The sequence below is a fragment of the Chenopodium quinoa genome, unplaced genomic scaffold (assembly GCF_001683475.1).
Source record: "Chenopodium quinoa cultivar QQ74 unplaced genomic scaffold, ASM168347v1, whole genome shotgun sequence".
NCBI classification, from domain to species: domain Eukaryota; kingdom Viridiplantae; phylum Streptophyta; class Magnoliopsida; order Caryophyllales; family Amaranthaceae; genus Chenopodium; species Chenopodium quinoa.
In genome coordinates, this window is record NW_018745687.1 from 555,260 (window position 1) to 571,115 (window position 15,856).

Consider the following 15,856-nt stretch of genomic DNA (forward strand, 5'->3'; position numbering starts at 1 on the left):
TATTATTTAGATTAAAAATAATTTTATCGTCCCCTACTGATAGTGTCAATTTTCCACATCTCACATATATAATTGCTCCTGCAGTGTTAAGGAATGGTCTACCCCAAATAATTGGGGTTTGCATATCCTTAGCCATATCGAGAACAACAAAAACAACAGGTATATAAAATTTACCTACTCTAATAGGAACATATTCTAAAACACATAAGGGGTATTTAAAAGAACGGTCGGCCATTTGTAGAGTAATATTAGTAGCTTTTAATTTACCCATATTTAGCTTGGAACACACAGACAATGGCATAACACTAATGCTAGCCCCCAAAATAAATAACATTCCATAACATGTTTGGCTCTAGCTTTTAATAACAATCAATGTAATTTTCAATGTCCATCATCTTTAGAAACCCGTTAGGAAACTGTTTTGAAATATTGTGTTATTTTCTGCCTTGATGCTCGTACTTGCGGTGTTTGGCTACACTTGCTTGGTTAGGCTTGACTTGCATGCTCGGCTTCAATTCCCGAACTTGGCTCCGTTAATTTCCTTGAATGCGTTGAGCTCCCTCCTTGATTAAACCCCGAGGAACTCGACACACCTACAAAACAAGTCAAATAAACGGAGAAGCGAGAAAAATAGCCGAGAAATGAATACAATAATATGAAAACCATTAAAAGCTTGCATTTCTCTACACTTACACGCTAACACGCAAATCACGCATTATTCTCTAAAAATACGACATAAAAGAATAAAATCGAGCATAAAAATATGAATAAAACCTACCCTAAGAGTGCCATAAATAACGGAAGCTAAGTGGGATACTTAGAATACGCTCCTTCTCAAAAAGCAAGAAAAGTGTGTCAATTAAAGAAGCATTCCAACGAGCTGCTGCAACGTGAATTAAATCACAAACACGTAGGTTCTCTGGCGCCTCACCTCGAGGTGAAATGATCTTCCGAGTTTGAGTACTCGGAATCCACGCATCCTTCCAAACTGATATGTTCAAGCCATCACCAACACGCCAACAGAGACCACGCTGCAACACCCACTTCACTCGCCAAATTCCCCTCCAAGTGTAACTTGGGCTAGTTCCTAGCTCCAAAGTTAAATAATCCCCATTCGAAAAATATCGAGCTTTCAAAATTTTTTCCATTAAACTATCCTGATTCTGCAATAATCTCAAACCTTGTTTAGCTAAAAAGGCTACATTAAAATATTTGTAATCACATAATCCCAAACCGCCCTTAGCCTTAGGTTCACATAATTTTTTTTCATGCTATCCAGTGGACTTTCCTCTCACCCTTTTTTTTAACCCCACCAAAAGTTCGCCACCAAAGATCTCATTTCGTTACAAAAAGAAGAAGGGAATTTAAACACACTCATCGCGTAGGTTGGGATAGATTTGGCCACTGCCTAACCTCTTGACCCGCCTTAGAGATAAAAAAAAAAAAAAAAAAAAAAAAAAAAAAAAAAAAAAAAAAAAACCTTCCACCCTTGAAGTCTCTTCCATAACTTTTCTCTAATACCCTTAGTAAGCACCCTCTTCGATCTTCCAATCACCGTTGGAAGGCCAAGGTACTTATCATGCACATCATGCCTTAAAGAAATAAATAAATAAGGGTTACAAATTAAAATTTTCTATAGTAAACTTGTCATTATGAAACACTAGCAAGCGATTTATCAAAGCCTAGTTGATATAAGCCTAGAACCAATGGCGTCAAGCTCAAACTTCTTAATCAAAGGGGCAATCAATCTCATGGCAGTGTCACTAACATATGGGGTGTCTTCAATGGTTGTAGAATTGTCTTTAATGAGTTGTCGGCACGGTTCACGTCGTTCAGCAACCGTGCCATGGTAGTGGAAATACTTCATCATCTCGCTGGGCAACCAAGTGAAGCTGCCATCAAAGTTTTCTGACCTGTGAACCCCTGTTGCATATACATTCTTTGGTTGTATTGCGTACTTTTGGTCTCTCCTCATTTCTTTCACATTTTTGTACACCAACTTCTCAAAACCCCATCTCCTGATAATTATGAAAATGGACAAGACATAAATAATAATAACATATACGCTTAACAACTCATTTCAATATAATTTTGTACTACATTACAAACCATATATCCATGGTCAATTTTTATTAGAGAAAATTAAATAAACAAAACACATATCATCAAATTCCCTTATGTATGTACACCAATTTTCATTGTTGTCTTTCATTGTCCACCACGTATATTTATCAACTAAAAAAACTAAGTCAAAGTTGAAACGCTAACCTTTTATTATTATTTCTTTATATATTAATTTTTGACATAGACTAACCTTTTATTAACATCATGTAATGCATGATTTCATATTTTCATTGTGTGTTTCCAATTTAACGCAAACTATGCTAAATTTGTCCATTTCATAATCCTATTGAGTTAGTATCACTAAATATTTAAGTCCAACACGTTGCTTAATCAGTATAATGAATTATTTGCTGCTTTAAAAGTTTTTTACATTCAAACAAATGAGTCCTAAATTCTTGTATATACAGGATTTTCCTTACAACTTTACAAGTGATGGGTTGCTAAGCCTAAAATAACCTACACCCACTTTTATTAATTTATTATTATATATTTATTTTTTATTATTTTAAAAGATATAGAGGATCATTATTTTCAAAAAAGAAAGTACTTTAATTATTGCATGCTCTTATTCTACACGGTTCTTTACCATGTGTTCGGTGTTCCCAATATAAGGTTCGTTTAGCAATCATGTAATCATGTTTGTGGTATGATTGAATAGCATATTTGATTTGAATAATCGCACACGTCAATTTCAAATTAGTTATCACCAGCTCAACCTAAATACGAAGTATCAACATCAAACAACAAATTTAAAACGTGCATGTATGTCACGCACCACATATAATATATACTTGCATCATCACCTATTTTGTTGTATTATAAAAACTACCAACCAATAATGCAATCAATGCTGTGTTTGGATAGAATTTTTGGAAGGAAATGGAGGGGAAGGAAGATGAAGGAAGGGGAGGGGTGAAGAAAACAAAATCCTTCATTTGGATAATAGAGAAAATGAAGGAAGAGAGAGTGAAGGGATTTGCTTGTTCTTCTGGTGGGAAATCCCTCAAATTTTCTTGTCGATTTCCAAATGAAAAATTGTTGAAAATTGATTTTTCAAAATTTAAACAGAAATTTATGAAAATTAATTTTCGAAAATCAATACAAAAATTTCTGAATGTTGGTTTTAGAAAAAGAAGAACATATTTTCTAAAATTTTAACCGAAATCAAAACTTTTTTTTTTTTCCAGAAAATCCATTTGTTGAAGATCATAACTCAGTTTTATGATACTTGATTCATGAAAATAAAAATTAAATTTCATGAAAAATTGATTTTTGAAAATCAAAACTAGAAATTTGTATCTCATCATCTGAAATTTTAAGATCGAATTTATAAAAAAGAAGAAGAAAAGCTTGAATACCATAGCAAATGATGCGGCGGACATGGCGTTGGAAGATGACGTGCGAGGCCTGTGGTGGAGGTGACAAACAGTTGGGGTTAGAGATCAAGAGATTTGTTTTTGTAGAATCAAAGTTTCTTCCAAATCTTCTATAATTTGGAAAGATTTGTTTCTTAATTGTGGAAGGAAATAATTTTCTTTCATTTCTCTTCCTCCCAATTCCCTCACCTCCAATATTTGTTATCCAAATGGAGGAAAACTCATCTCATCCTTTCCCTCCCCTCTATTTCTTTCCATCGAAACAAGCTGTAAGAGTTGAATTAAGTATATGCTTCGTAAATTCAATGATAGGAGATTAGGAGTGATAAGTAAATCAGGACTAAATGTGTCAAAATTGCACCCAACCAGTCAAAAATATATTCGATTCAGATGTTCACTCGCATAATGGATATAAAAAGTTAGTAAGACTCAAATTAAAAATTAGACACGACTTGATTCGACCCCACCGAATCCAAACAGAATACCCGAATCGACACCTCTAATCAAGACTACAACTCTAGTTCGATTTCGATCAAAGACAAAAAAAATCATGTACCTTGGCGCCCGTGCTAATTGGAAGGAAAAATCTTTATACAAAGTATTACGAAAAACATATTTCAAAAGAGCTATTAAATGAACATATTTCACTAAAAAATGCCACTGACAAATTTAAAAATTCATCAAATGCCATCGCACTTTTCTGAATTCGCCAAATGTCACTCACAAACAGTAAAATGTCATGATCATGCTAATTCATTACCAAATTAACGACACCTCCAAATTTAAAATGACTTGATCGACATAATGGTCAAATGAATATCATGATCATGCTAATTCAATTCAATCCAATCCAAATCCGAATAACTAGACTTATCAAGGCTCATATACCTTTTTCTATAACTCTAATAAAGTTTTACAAATCAAATCCTACATACTCCCCTTGTATTATTTTAAAATTTTTTATAGCCCTTTTTAGTTATGCATCTTTTTCAATGCACATTTTAACAAAATTTATGCTCTTTACTCTATTATCACTTAATACTGAGTAATTTTGTTTATAAAAAATATCAATGAAACATCCATTAAGATAAATCAAATAAGACCTCGCACGCTTGACTGTATTTTTTTCTTCATTGAGAAAAAAAATTCAGAAAGATCCATAAGTTGTGAATAATTGCAAGATTTTAAATTATGGTCATTGAAAAGAAACTGATGGAATATAGATTTACTAATGCTTTTGGTCCCTTACACAGAGTAAGAACATCGTACTTCCATAAGATCAGGCAATCTGGCATAATGATTTCTTGCTTCCCACGCTTTCAATTGTAGCTTACGCTAAACCAATTAGTTAAATTAATCCTAATTAATATGCCACGTTACCCTTGTAAAATATTGTCCAATTGCTTATCATAGTTCACTATTAAAAGCAATCTATTCCTATTTGATCTGTTTACATTTTTTAATACTCCATCCGTGTTTTTTTAGTGTTTCACTTACCAAATTCGGCCGTGTTTTAATAAGTATTACACTTCTTATTTTGGCAAAAAACTATATTAAAATATAATATCTCTCTCCTCTCATGGTCCCTACCCAAACCCACTACTATTTTTTTTCTTTTTTTTTTTAATTATATCTTTCCTCTCACATTCATTATTTTTCAATAAACTATTAACCCTACTATCTTTCTTTAACAATTTTTTAAGGGGGGAGTTAAATACCGTCAATAGTTTTTATCAACAACACCAACATTTAAGGTGATTGGACATCAATGTCCTTACTATACCCCCACCTTTCTTCCTCTGTCTCTATTTTTTCTCTCTCATCACCCACAACCACCACTTCTCTCACCTGTCCTTTTCTCTCATCACCTATTTCCCAACCACCTATCACTACAACAGTGATTGTACACTGGAGTTGAAGGTTAGTGGCGACTTGCACATTTAAGGTGGAAGGGCAGCGGTGGCGGATGAAGGTGTCGCACTGGTATTGCGGTGGTCGGCAAAACCAGTTTGTCTTCCCTTTTTTTTATCTCCTCCAACTTTCACTATTGGCGCTCAACGCCGGTTGACATTGTCAGTAACCGACGCTCAAAACCGTTGGTTACCCCACCCAACCGGTTTTGGGCTCCGATTGTTGGTCATGGTCGATCGATTTTGGGCGTCATTCGATTGGCATTGGTTTTCATTGCTTGATTTTTTTTTATTTATTAGCATTAAAATTATTTATTTGTAAAAAAAGTACTCTGCATTATAATTACTCCTGTTTCGGGTTTTCTGATGTCCTGCGGGAGAGTTACAATTCCGAGACTGGAACCGGACGCCTGTACCTGCAAAACAAACGGATGCTCCGGATGGTTGGAGATCCGCCTCCGACGGTTAAGTTAGCACTTGATTAAGGAGTAATTAATGCGGAAATTAAAGTGGTTGGGTCTCTCTAGGTGAGAGTGTTTAATGTGTGTAATTTGCGTTGTTGGCATCCTCTCCCTTAATGAGGATTAATGGAGGTATTTATAACCTCGGGAAACGTGCCAATCTAGGTTTAGGTTAACCTTGGGCTGATTGGGCTTCCCTCGGAAGTTGGGCCTAGGTGACCGGCTTCTCCATTAGGCATGGAGTATGCCACGTGTCATGACATAATAACTCCAGGGTGGACGAATAAGCGTGTGCCACGTGGCAAGCCCTGAGATGTCCAACTGGGGGACACTTGGCAGGACATGATTGGCCCACGTGGCACATTCCGATTGGTGGGAGCAAAATGCCCTAATCATTTGCCCCTCACAGGTGGCACGTGACTGGTCACGTGTTACCTGTGACAGGTATCGCCCTGTAACAGGCGATGGCCTGCTACAGGTGTCACTCGGCGAGAGGCCGAGAGATTCTCCCGCCAAAATTTTGAATTTTGGAAGTGACCCTTCGCCTTCTCACTTCGCCTATATAAAGGAGTGTTGACTTAGGTCATTTTCACACTTGAAAACTTTGTGAGAGAACATTCGGACCCCTGAACTTGCTCTTACATTTTGGACCCTTTCTGCCTACCGCCTGCTCTGACAAGCCGACTGCAAAGGATTTTCAGAACTTCATCAATCGTCACTCGTTCAGGTAACCGTCGGTTCTCTTACTCTTAATTTTCTCTTTACTTTATTCTTTTTTGAAATGGCACCACGGAAGCACACGACACGACCTAGGTTAGTGATCAGCCGGTCACTGGGGACGGCTGAATCTAGGACTAGGAGTGCCGCCGTCCCTTTTCTGGACCCATCTTTGCCCTTTATACAAAGTCCGACTGTATCTGTGTCTATGCAGAGCATGATGGCCAGAACAAAAAAGACTGCCAGGATCTCAAACTCAGACGGCTCCTCCCACAGGGTGCCGATTAGTGAAACATCTGACCAGGCGCCAGATGTGGAAGTGAAACAAAGCGGCTTGAAAGCCGGCAGTTCTGAGGGAGGAGTCAAAGTGACCCCTTCCCATTTTACAGTTGACAATTCTACATTCTCTCCTGCTCCTTTTAAAGGAGAGGAGGCGGGCCTCTCCGGGAGAGGGGAGAAGTCGTCCTCTTCGGACTCGTCAGAGGACGATTCCGAGTCTAGCTCTCCTGGCCATGCTTCTCTGGACACAGAAGAGAAAAACAGTCGCCTACAAGAGGCGAGGCTTTCTCACGCAGTTGAGAAGGGGGACGATTGGGCGGAGCCATCCGCCTCTCACCGAGAGCAAAATACCCCCTACTACTGCACAGTATCTCGGGGCCGGATCACGGCCATGCAAGAGAAAGTGGAGAGCTTTATCGCAAACCACACAATGGGCCCCGACTTTTTAGTGTTCGTGCCGGATCCAGAAGACACAGTCGTCTGGCCGGCTGGTACCAGTTATGATGGCGCCTGCTTTGGCTGCTACGAGGCGGCCATCAAGGCTGGGCTGCGCTTCCCACTACATCCGGCTGTTCAGCGGATCTTGGATGGGTATGAGTTGGGGTTATGGCAGTTAGCCCCGAACTCCTGGGTCAACGTACTCAGCTATGTGGCCGGGTGCGAACGGCACGGGGTGGAGCCGAACTTCGAGGCTTTCGCCCACATGAAGTACCTCAGCCGGACCCCTAAGGCAGGCGGTACCGGTTGGTATCAATTGACGAGCCACAGGGGCTACCTCATGACGAGAGGTAAAGCAAACAAATGGAAGGACTGGCGGAGCACCTTCCTTATCATTGAGAGTTTAGACACAGAGCTGAACAAGCGCTTCAACAGGTGGAACAGGAATCCGCCCCTTCTTGCAGGCGGCCGCAGCATGCCGCCTGTTCCCCCCAAGGCTAAGAAAGAGATCCTAGATAAAGGACTCTTCAAAGTAGAGTCGAAGGTGAACTCTACTTCATGGGTACGAGAGCAAGTACCCCTGCACTGCGTCCCGAGCTTCAAATGGCTCTACGACGAGTACTTTTTGGCCGCCTGTGGCCTCAGCAGTCGGTGCTCAAGAGGTAGCCGGCCTGTCGAATACTCTGTTGTTCCATGCATTTCTTGTTATGACTTTTATTAACTTTGCTTTTTGTTTTTGAAGCGGACGCCATGAGCAAAATTACCGCCTCCAAGACTGCGGCGGCCATGTTGCGGGCCTCCATCATGCAACAGTCTTCAACCGACTCCCCCAACAAGGGGGCACCCTTGGTGGGCTTCGAACCTTTCACCCTCTTTTTGGAGTTGTGTTTATGCATATACTGACTCTTTTCTTCTTTTTTAGACGGGCGCTCCAAGAGCTTCTTCTTCCCAACAGCCGGACCCCAAGGCCCGGAGGACGACTGTTGCGAGCTCTCCTGGTTCTGCCAGGAAACATGTGGCGGCTGAGAAACAGCCGGCCACTTCTTGTAAAACTCCAGCTGGGCCACCTAGAAGTATGAAATTTTCCTTGTAAATTTTAGACTTGCTCCCTCCTTTACTAGGTCTAATCCGTTTGTTTATGCTTGATGCAGCCGACCCTCAAGAGCCTGACTTGGTCGAATTGGCCAAGTCTATGATCAAAGTCGTTCCTCCAGCTGAAAGGGAGGCGGTCAGGGGTGTCGGCACCCTTGACCTAGACGGGATTGCAGGGGTCCTTGCTGAGGTATACTTAGCATATTTTTGAGTATTTCAATTCCAGGACGCCTGCTTTCTTTTTTGTTTGGAAACTGACGCCTGTTCCTCTTTTTACTTAGGCCCTGCTCCGAGTGAACGGCCTTCGCAAGCCGCTTGACCGGAAGAACAAAGAGGTAAAGGCTGCAAAAGCTATGGCCGCCTCTGACTGTGATAAGGCAATGTTTCAAATTGCCCAAAATGAAGTTCTGACCATTGATATTCTTTATTATCAGGCGCAGGCTACCGCCGCTATCCGGGCTCAGTTAGAGGCGGCCCAGAAGAGGAATAGCGAGCTGGAGGCGACCATCAACAACCTCAAGGCCGAGCTGAGACCTCTTCGCCAAAAGATGTCCTCATACGAAACCTTGGAGAAATCCTTGGCGAGCGTAAAGGTACGCCTGGTGACCCAGGAGAAGAGTCTTACTCAGGAGCTCTCGGAAAAGGCTGAGCAAGAAAAGAAAGAGCTGGTCCGGGAGATGATGGAAGACTCTGCTCAAATCCAGCGCATGACTTGGGGCCGCCTCTTCCCCAATGCCGACTTTGCCTCATGGGAAAAAACGTACCGCCAGTGTTCTGATAGATATAATCAAGAGATCCTGGCGGCTGCTGAGGAAGAGGCACTGGAGGAGGAGGAGCAGCCGGTGGTGGCGCTTGTGCCGCTTGGGGGTAATACATCAAAGAAGGATGCAGCTGAAGCCGAGTCCAGCAAAAAGAGTGCTGACCAGGCGACAGCTGCTAATATTGAAGATCTGCCCCCTTCATAAGCTTTATGTCTTCTTTCCCTGGCCTGCGTGCCGTTTGTTTGTATTTACCCGGCCAGGGGGCCGGGGCTCTGAATATTTTGCCGGTCTTTAATGACCGGCTTCTTTTGAATGAATATTTTTGTTTTGCTTCAAATTTGTTTAAGTATTGAATATTCTGATATCCAATTGTACACTATACCGACTGTTTTACATGGCCGATAGTTGCAGACAGGTACGGATAGTTAGTCACGCCGCTTATGCAATTTGTTTAAGTATTGAATATTCTGATATCCAATTGTACACTATACCGACTGTTTTACATGGCCGATAGTTGCAGACAGGTACGGATAGTTAGTCACGCCGCCTATGCCCCTGGACGACTAGTTGTCTGTTTCCAGGCTAGACGATCAGTCGGCCATTTATCCAATCGGTATTCGAAACATTTTAAAGACTGGATCCCCTTTAGGCAGGCGGTCTTGTCATTTGTAAAATTAACCAAGTAGGAAAGTGGTTTTAGGCCGACTAGGCCGACTAGCTTTTAGGTTAGAGACTTTAGGCCGTCTAGGCCGACTGTTCCCCTCCATATTTAATCTAGTGTGAACAGGTGCTGTATGAACACCTTTTTAGTTTCATACTAAATTTTTAAGGAGTGACCAAGTAACTGAGTAGTAGAGGTATCAAGCGGTGGGTACCGGTTGTTCCCCTTTATTCGCCAATGTTTGTTGGCTTTTAACTCATAGGTTGTTAACCTAGCAGGAGTAGTGGTTGAGAGCCCCTGTTTGCTAAAAACAGGCGGACGACTCATACCTTTTAGGCTCCATACTAAGTTTGAGAGAGTGACTATGAGTTAACTTTGGTGTTACTCAGTCGCCGTCACTCCTGCTTGAGTAGTAAAGGTACCAGGCGGCGGAGGCCGGCTGAACCTTTTGATTTGCCAATGTTTGTTGGCTATTAACTCAAGAGGTACCCCCTTCATTTATCCCAAGTAATACAAGCGGTCATCTGACTCAGATGTCAACTGCTACCACTGGTTTGGTTAGTGATAGAGTTATCCTTGTCTCAAAAACGGCTACGTGGTTGCCCTTGGGGACAGTCATATAGGTGCCGTGTAATTAGTTTATAGAGCAATGTTCCACCCAAAAGGGAGCTGCTCTCTGCGAAGAATTTCATCCGGAGGGATGCCGCCGGACGCCTGCTATGATGTTGGGACAGGTCGTATTAGTTTAAAGATTGGATCAGTTGGGTTGGCGCCTGGACTGATCATTCGGCTTGTGGCCTTTGTTAGTTCTTGGTGAACGAAGGTGCTAAGTAAGAGGAGGGTAGCCGCCTGTTTAGGCACAGGGTCGTCCAAGCCCTGATCATTTTTAGCTAAGTATAAGGGGGGTGGCTGTGTGCTTTGGAACCAGTCGGCCCTCTTCTATGGAGAGTAGCTGACTATATATCTAGACGGCATGCCCCTATGGCGATAGAGTAAAATATTCAATGGAGAGTAGCCGACTGTAAAGGTACAGGCGGCATGCCCCTCTAAAGATAGAGTAAAATACTCAATGGATAGTAGCCGACTGTAAAGGTACAGACGGCATGCTTTGAAGATAGAGTAAAATACTCAATGGAGAGTAGGCGACTGTAAATGTATAGGTGGCCTGCCCCTCTTAACTAAGAATAAAAATTAAACATGGAGAGTAGCCGACTGTTTGTCAGTAGGCATGCCCCTCTTAAGTAAAAATAAAAACTGAGTATGGAGAGTAGCCGACTGTTTGTTAGTAGGCGTGCCCCTCTTAGTACAAAATTGAATATTAAGTATGCAAACTTTTATTAAGTAGCCCTTGACTATTTATATCATTCAAAAGAAATATTTCTTAAGATTATCTTCATTCCAAGTTCGAGGCAACGGTTGGCCGTCTGGTGTTTCCAGACGGTAGGTACCGTCCCTGACCTCTTCACAGATTCGGTAGGGTCCTTCTCAGTTGGGAGTTAGTTTGCCAGACTCATTAGCCCTTCCAACTGCTTCCATTTTTCTAAGTACAAAGTCCCCCACTTTGAGTGGACGCATGTGTACTTTTTTGTTGTATGATCTAGTTATTCTCAGGCGGTAAATTTCATGGCGCAAGACAGCATTGCCCCTCCTTTCAGGAAGTGCGTCTAATGCCAGGCGCATGGCTTCCCAGTTTGCCTCTTCTTCATATAGCATTACTCGAAGAGTCGGCTCGTAGTGTTCTATTGGAAGAACAGCTTCCGCACCATAAGTTAGGAGGAATGGAGTTTCTCCAGTCGCCCCTTTTTCAGGCGTCCTAATGGCCCAGAGAACATGTGGTAATTCATCCGCCCATAGGCCGCCTGCACGTTCAATCTTTTTCTTGAGACCGTCTGAGATGATTTTATTAAAGGCTTCTACCTAGCCGTTTGCTTGTGGACGGCCGACAGATGCAAAGTAGTGTGCAATTCCTTGGTCACCCAACCAGATTTTGAGAACAGGCGTCTCAAATTGGGGACCATTATCAAAAACCATAGACATGGGAACCCCGAACCAAGTGATGACATTTTTCCAAATGAATGAAATTACATTCTTCGTCTTGATTCCCTTTACAGCCTCCGCCTCTACCCATTTAGTGAAGTAGTCAACGGCAACAAGTATGTACCTCCTTCCGCCTGTAGCAGGCGTATATGGACCCAGAATATCCATGCCCCACTTAGCAAACGGTAGTGGGCTATGAATGGTAGTGAGGTCAGTAGCCGGACGGTGAATTAGCTTGCCAAACCTTTGGCACTTGTCACATTTTTTCACCATCTCCATTGCATCTGCTTCTAAAGTAGGCCAAAAGTAGCCCTGCCGCGTTGCCCGTTGAGCAAGCGTCTTACCGCCTATATGGGAAGCACAGTAACCAGAGTGAAGATCGTCTAATATCTCTCGTCCCTTTTCTGGAGTAACACACTTTAAGAAGGGTTGAAGGTACCCCCTTTTGTGAAGTTCTCCCTTGAAGTCCCTCATGAAGGTCATGAGTTCGTTCCTTGTGATGGGAGCAGACCCATCAGTCGGCTGCTGCCGAACAGGCGGTGCGCTTGCTGGCTCGCTTCCAGTTTGAAGATGTTCCCGTTCCCTCCTTTCGGTATGACGGGTACGTCGGGCCCTTAGGGTCCCGTCTGAAGCTGTGTGAGCTTCAACTTCAAATTCATTCTCAGTATCGTGGTCCGACTGAACTAGAAGATCGTCCAGGGGACGTCTCTCTTCAGGAGCCGGTACAAACGTGGGTGCCATCTCAGAAGTACTCTCCCCACAGACGGCGCCAAAATGTTTCGGGGTTTTCTGATGTCCTGCGGGAGAGTTACAATTCCGAGACTGGAACCGGACGCCTGTACCTGCAAAACAAACGGATGCTCCGGATGGTTGGAGATCCGCCTCCGACGGTCAAGTTAGTACTTGATTAAGGAGTAATTAATGCGGAAATTAAAGTGGTTGGGTCTCTCTAGGTGAGAGTGTTTAATGTGTGTAATCTGCGTTGTTCGCGTCCTCTCCCTTAATGAGGATTAAGGGAGGTAATTATAACCTCGGGAAACGTGCCAATCTAGGTTTAGGTTAACCTTGGGCTGATTGGGCTTCCCTCGGAAGTTGGGCTTAGGTGACCGGCTTCTCCATTAGGCATGGAGTATGCCACGTGTCATGACATAATAAGTCCAGGGTGGACGAATAAGCGTGTGCCACGTGGCAAGCCCTGAGATGTCCAACTGGGGGACACTTGGCAGGACCTGATTGGCCCACGTGGCGCATTCCGATTGGTGGGAGCAAAATCCCCTAATCAACTCCAATACTTGTTATTGCATCATTGCATGGCTGGTGGCGGCTTGGGTGTTGGTGGTTGACAATTGAGTTTGAAGCTTGATGGACTTATAAATGAGTAAGGGAAATTTAGTCCCTTAATTACTTTTGTCGGCGGTTTGATAAAAAACGTTGGTGATATATAGCAATTCACTATTTAATTAAATTAAATTGCCTAAAATTATGTGTCAGTCAAACAATAACACTTGAAAAACACATAGAGGTAGTATCTATTTGTAAATCACTACCCCCTCCGTGTTTTTTTAAGTGTTATAGTTTGACCGACACATAATTTTAGGAAATTTAATTGACTTAAATAAAATAAGAAGTAAGTGGAGTAGTAGGAGTATTAAAAAATTATAAAAGAAAGATTGTGGGGTTAATAATTTATTGAAAAGTAATGAATGTGAGAGGAAAGATATAATAAAAATGTAATAGTGGGTTTGAATGGGGACCATGATAGGAGATATGATATTTTAATGTAGCTATTTGCCAAAAAAATGAAGTGTAACACCTAAAAAAACACGGCCGAAAATGAAAAGTGTAACACTTAAAAAAACATGGAGGGAGTCAATATAATTTTTTTTATCCCTATTTGATCAATAAATTAAAAAAAGTAAAACTAACATTTTCAATCCTACGTAATTGTGTAGTCAAAAGTCATTATTAAAACAAAAAATCTCAGAAATCAACCAAAATCTATAGAATAAAAAACCAGCAATTGAAATAAACATACCTATGAAATTGGCCAGCATCTTCAGTAAGGCACAGTCGATCAGACATAGAAACCTGTTCAAAATTGAACATAGTATAATCGTTGAGCAACTCCATGATCGAATCAAGAGACGAATTCCCTGATAAATAAATATACTCATCAACATCAAAGAAGAACATCCATTTCGTAGCGAAACGATGTCTATGCAAACAGTCATTCAGAACAAGAATCTGATTGTGATAAAACGTATCGAATCTCTCTTGTTCTTTAACATCGTGCACGGTAACAAACCCGAGTTCAATCCATGGTTGTAGCACGTTCATTACTTCAGGGTGGATACCCCCTGCATTATAGAACACGAAATGGGATTTCGTACCGAACAATCTCACGTGGTAAGCGATCCACTCCCGTATTCTCTGAGGACTGAGGTCGCCGAACAATGAGCTTCCGCAGTAGAGGTAGTCATATTTTGGAACAGAGGAGAATTGAGAAGGTTGCCATGAGTTAGGAGGTTCGTTTAAGGCTATGATCGTGTCGGTTGAGTTAACAACACGATCATAGCCACCGTTTGTTGAGGCATGGAAGAGAAGACGGCCACCTGTAGAAGGGTCGGTGTCTGAAGGGAATGTACAGTTCACGACTACTAGTACGTACGTTCGACCGTAACCAAAGTCATCGAGAGGAAGCTTATTACCTGGAACAATAATAACAGAGCCATCATTGTATTGGTATTCACAAGTGTATGCTGGATTACCGTATTTCTGAAGGGGTTTCGAGGAGAGTCCTAACACGACAAAGGAGTTAGGACCACCGCGGTAGGCTGACATAAAGATAAAGTTGTACGCAGCTGTACCGACAGGGTAAAATGATCGTTTTATAACACCGTTTTCGAGGACATGATCTAAGGGTTGTTGGGGTGATGGTGAAGTGGTGGCAGTGGCGACGTTGGAGGTGGTGGGGCAGAGTGTGACATAGGTGGAGAAGGGAGAAAATCGGGTGGGTAGGAATTGAAAAAGGGTGGCAACGGCGCAGAAGAAGAGGAGGGCGGTAACGATGAGCTTGAGCTCAGGTGCACAGTTGTACCTTAACAACATTTTAACGGTAATGGCTATCCTCTATGACTCTTTCCCATTTGATTTTGATGTTGAAGAAAATGTTGATCATTCAAACAAAGTGGGTAGGGAATGGAGTAAGAGTAAGGAACTTTAGTTGGTTCCCCGTCTATTTTGGAGTACAATTTTTTTATGTTTGATATTCGGACAAAGTTTGACAAACAAGAGATTTAGAGTATTCGATTATTGTCTTAGACTCTTAGCCTCTAGGTCACCTGGAAAGGGCGACATTATTATTATTATTATTATTATTATTATTATTATTATAGATTTATAGTTGCTGATATAGTGATATAGTTGTTATCATCACCATCATTTTTTTTTGTTCTAAAAATTGTTTACTACTATTATTATATTTAGATTAATTTATTTTTATTTCTTTTTTTTTTTGGTTTTTTTTTTTACAAGAGCAAAAGAACAAACAAAACTAAATATGACTAGTCGTGTTCAAGCGACAAATCCTAGCCATGTTATTTGCCTTCTTGACTTGGTCTCTAGCGACCTTTAGAATGGTACATCTTTTGAAAGAAGCACCCAATCTCTTTATCTCACTTACCGTCCACGAAATCTCTATATCCTTACCTTTTTGGTCTTGAAGGTCGTTAAGGAGGGAGATTGAATACGAGAGGACAAGGAGGCCTTGCTTGCCCATTTCACTAGCCCATTTCATGGCTTCTAAGCATGCCCAAGCTTCACAATGTAGTGCAGAGTTTGCAGTCCCATGCCTTCCTCCTTCCATGTGGTTCATCTCCTCGTCACTGCAGAGTTTGCAGTCCCATGCCATCCTTCTTCCATGTGGTTCACACTATAGGGAATTAGATTAATCTCCTGCGATGCTCGATTTGATCAAATAAAATGCTACCTCCGATAATTT

At 41.7% G+C, this 15,856-nt stretch overlaps 1 protein-coding gene across 1 annotated transcript; it reads right to left on the reverse strand.

Moving 5' to 3' along the window:
- Window positions 1-225: 225 nt before the first annotated feature.
- On the reverse strand, window positions 226-15,301 carry LOC110718345 (galactan beta-1,4-galactosyltransferase GALS3-like). Its single transcript, XM_021897175.1, has 2 exons — window positions 13,892-15,301; window positions 226-2,018 (listed from the first exon to the last, which is right to left on the reverse strand). The coding sequence occupies exons 1-2, from the start codon at window positions 14,962-14,964 to the stop codon at window positions 1,676-1,678; spliced, it is 1,416 nt and encodes a 471-aa protein (XP_021752867.1). The 5' UTR covers window positions 14,965-15,301; the 3' UTR covers window positions 226-1,675.
- Window positions 15,302-15,856: the final 555 nt, after the last annotated feature.